Genomic DNA, 3,782 nt, shown 5'->3' with positions numbered 1-3,782 from the left:
TTCATTACTGTAATATAAATACATGAATGTGAACTACATTTTATGCAATAATCATTGATTTTAAAGCATAAAAAATACATGATTTCTTAAATATTCTGAACTATAGAATTTTTATCAAAATCATGGAATCCACTGAAAATGTGTTTCCCTGCCTTATCTGTGATGAACACTTTTCATCAATGCCAAGTTTGGGAAAGCATATGTATACAATATTGTATATATACAAAAGTATCATATTGTGTGATAGAATATAGTACAGTAGTAAGGGATCAAATTTTGATAATACTTGAATATAAGTGAACAAACGACGAGCTACCGGTACAGTATGTAGTACCGGTAACAAACTCTACAATAAAGCGTTACGCAAGCACAAGCAGTACGGCACACTATCAAATTTCCCACCATTTGGTTCAATAAAACAAACACTCCATCTGTCTCACAAACGTGGGGCGTCTGGCAACACGTCAGATAATCTCAATAATATTCTGAATTAATCGCGGCCGTCCCGTGATCAAAACTGCCGTTTTTTGCAAAAAACATCCTAGATACGCCACTGCTGAGATCTGCCTTCATATATGAATCTCCTGGATTCAAAACACTGGAGCATCCATCCCACAGCTCTAACTACTCTCGCAGTCCGGGCAAATGGCAGTCAGTCGAACACTCGAAGTGGTCGCTAAAACAACTGTTAAAGGTTTTTTAAATCACTCCTACGCATAAAAAAAAACAAATTGAAATTAAACAGTTTTGTATTGGTCATTTAATTTGATATAAAGTAGGCTACATACCGTCAGTATAGCTTGAAACCGGCTTTGGAACCACTGATCATATATATATATATTGAGCAGTTTTATCAAGAAAATTTTAATCTTACAACTGTTGTTGCTTTGAGCAAAATCAATAACATTTTGAAATGTTTGAGTGGCTGATCATTTCATTTTTTGAAATTTTCTAATCATTATTTTTTGGCTTGTTTCCAAAAACTAACAAAAACACGAAGTCGAGGAAACATCCGTTTTGTTTATTTTATGCCTGATGTAATTTTTCTGCGTAGGATCAATTCTACTAGACAATTATGTAACAGTTTCTTTGACAGTTAGACATTCGGCTTATCCTTGCTTACATGAGTCAGCTTGCTCTTTGTTCTTGGAATAAGATAATTCAACTATAAAAGCAGCTCTCCAAATACCCAAGCATTAATTGCTAGTTTATTTTATGTCAGATGTGTTTCTCTGTATAGGATTAATTTTACATAAAAATATTCAGCAACAGTTTCTTTGGCAATAAGAGTCTAATATTTAGCAGATGAACATTTGACTTCTCTTCGAATAGATGAGTCAAGTTGCTCTTTTGTCTTGGAATCAGGTAATTCGAATATAAAAGCAGTTCAAACATTCATTTACTTGAGATATAGAACATCAGGAAAGATGAGGACAGTGTGAAGCCTGGGGTGTCCGAGCTAATCAATGTCGGTGTATCATTGTTTGTTTTCTCTGTTCCTGCGTGTGTGTCAGTGCTATGCTGATTATATATCCCAGGCCTATAACATGATTAGATAATATATCATAGTTACCGTATGTTCTATCTCACAAGCTGAGGTTTCCTTCATGATACCTTTGTTTTATTTTGTGTGTATTTAGTTTAATTGGTATTGATTTATCATTTTCTTTCATTACTGTGTTATAAATACATGAATGTGAACTACATTTTATGCAATAATCATTGATTTTAAAGCATAAAAAATACATGATTTCTTAAATATTCTGAACTATAGAATTTTTATCAAAATCATGGAATCCACTGAAAATGTGTTTCCCTGCCTTATCTGTGATGAAAACTTTTCATCAGGGCCAAGTTTGGAAAAGCATATGTTTTTGCACATTTACTATGGAACTGGCGATTTGAATGAATATGCAAATGGTATGCCTATCAACATTATGAAGAGGCATTACGGAAAAGATATTGCAAGTGTAACTTCTCCACAAAGTGATGGTGAAAAAAAACTCGATGTTCCTGCGCAATGTCAAGAAAGTGGTTCGATCGATGAAACTGGTACTGGGAAAATTGATGTAACCTATATAAATACTAACATCAGACCAGGGTCAAATTTACAAACCAGCAATGGAGGTAAACGAATTCTTTGCCAAGAGTGTGGGAAGAACTTCAAATCAAAGTCACATTTAAACAGACATATGAGAACTCATACTGGGGAAAAACCTTATATATGTAAACAATGTGGGAAGTCTTTTTCACAATTATCCAATTTACAAGTGCATAAGCGAACTCATACTGGAGAAAAACCTTATATTTGTGAGAAATGTAAAAAGGGCTTTTCACAACAATCTCATTTGCAAGTGCATGAGCGTTCTCACAGCAAAGAAAAGCCTTATGCTTGTAAACAATGCGAAAAGCGTTTCTCGTGTATATCTGTTTTACGTGTGCATGAGCGAACACATACCGGAGAAAAACCTTATGTTTGTAAACAATGCGAAAAGCGGTTTTCTTGTTCATCTGCTTTACTTAGACATAAACGAAATCACACTGGAGAGAAACCTTATATTTGTAAACAATGTGGAAAGTGTTTTTCGCGATTATCTCATTTACGGAGGCATGGAAGAACTCATACTGGAGAGAAGCCCCATGTTTGTAAACAATGTGAATTGTGTTTTTCAGATTTATCCAATTTAAAAGTACATGAGCGAAAACACACTGGAGAGAAACCTCATATATGCAGAAAATGTGGAAAAGATTTCTTATTGAAATCATATTTACAAAAACATATGATAATTCATACTGGAGAGAAATATCATGATTGAAAACAATGGCATTCATTTACTTTAAAAGTGAACTCACACTGGAGAGAAACCTTATATTTGTAAACAATGTGGAAAGAATTTTTACAGTTATTTCTTTTACGTAGGCATGAGGTAACTCATACTGGGGTGAATCCCCTATATGTGGAAAGGTTTTTTCTGCAAATATCTAGTTTGCAAAAGCATGAACGAATTCATAAAGAAGAGAGACCCTATAATTTTGCACAATCTGGAAAGAGTTTTTTGCAGTCATCTCATTTACAAGTGCATGCACAAACTCCTACTTGAAAGAAACCCTACGTTTGTAAAGAATGTGGTAGTAAATGTTTGCATGTATCCAGTTCACATAGATATGAGAGAATTCATCGTACTGTAGAGAAGCCATATGTTTGTAAATAAGTGTTAACACCGATAGAGTCGTTGGAAAAACATTTACTGACACACACACACGATACACTCTATAAGCATGAATAATTAGCAAAGGTGAAATTGAATCTATAGAATAGTTTTTAAATTTTTTTAAGATGATTCGAAATCTTTTTGACATTCGCGTAGATAATATCACCTACTCACATTTGCGCATTAAACAGCTCGACCTGTCTATCTTTTTAAATAACATTGTTAGTCCGTCCTCGCTTTGTAAATTACTAATAATTATTATATTTGTAATCAACAGTTTTTTACAATAAACGATGACATGAAACCTTTGTGTGCCTAAATATGACACTTATGACTATGGGGTTTTACGAACCAAAACACATTAAAATTAACTCTATTATCACTAGATATAAATAACGATATTTAATGTAGTTCTATCGCGCTTGGCCGTTAGCTGGGCGAAATTTAGATATTTTTGGCATACTTTTTCAAACAAATATATCGTTTTGATATCAAACAAACTTTTGTAAATGTTTTTGCTGGGTAGACCTTGCAAAACAGTTTATATATTGATAACCTGATATTTACTTC

General features: G+C 33.5%; 1 protein-coding gene across 2 annotated transcripts; it reads left to right on the top strand.

The window, feature by feature from the left end:
• The first annotated feature begins 1,147 nt into the window (after nucleotides 1-1,147).
• Nucleotides 1,148-3,520, top strand: LOC120330320 (polycomb protein PHO-like). Of its 2 annotated transcripts, XM_039397222.2 has the most exons (2): nucleotides 1,148-2,127; nucleotides 2,674-3,520. In XM_039397222.2, exons 1-2 carry the CDS (start codon nucleotides 1,791-1,793, stop codon nucleotides 2,814-2,816), a joined length of 480 nt encoding a protein of 159 aa, XP_039253156.2. In that variant the 5' UTR covers nucleotides 1,148-1,790; the 3' UTR covers nucleotides 2,817-3,520. The 2 variants fall into 2 exon arrangements, with proteins under 2 accessions (XP_039253156.2, XP_039253148.2); XM_039397214.2 differs by having other exon boundaries at nucleotides 1,195-3,520.
• Nucleotides 3,521-3,782: the final 262 nt, after the last annotated feature.

Source organism: Styela clava, chromosome 5, assembly GCF_964204865.1.
Source record: "Styela clava chromosome 5, kaStyClav1.hap1.2, whole genome shotgun sequence".
Lineage (NCBI taxonomy): Eukaryota > Metazoa > Chordata > Ascidiacea > Stolidobranchia > Styelidae > Styela > Styela clava.
The sequence above is the reverse complement of the archived record's forward strand: the minus strand, read 5'-3'. Positions and strand labels throughout refer to the sequence as shown.

What these genes read in the sequence shown, in the direction of transcription:
- LOC120330320 (XM_039397214.2), top strand. Translation starts at nt 1,791, where the DNA reads ATGGAATCCACTGAAAATGTGTTTCCCTGCCTTATCTGTGATGAAAAC.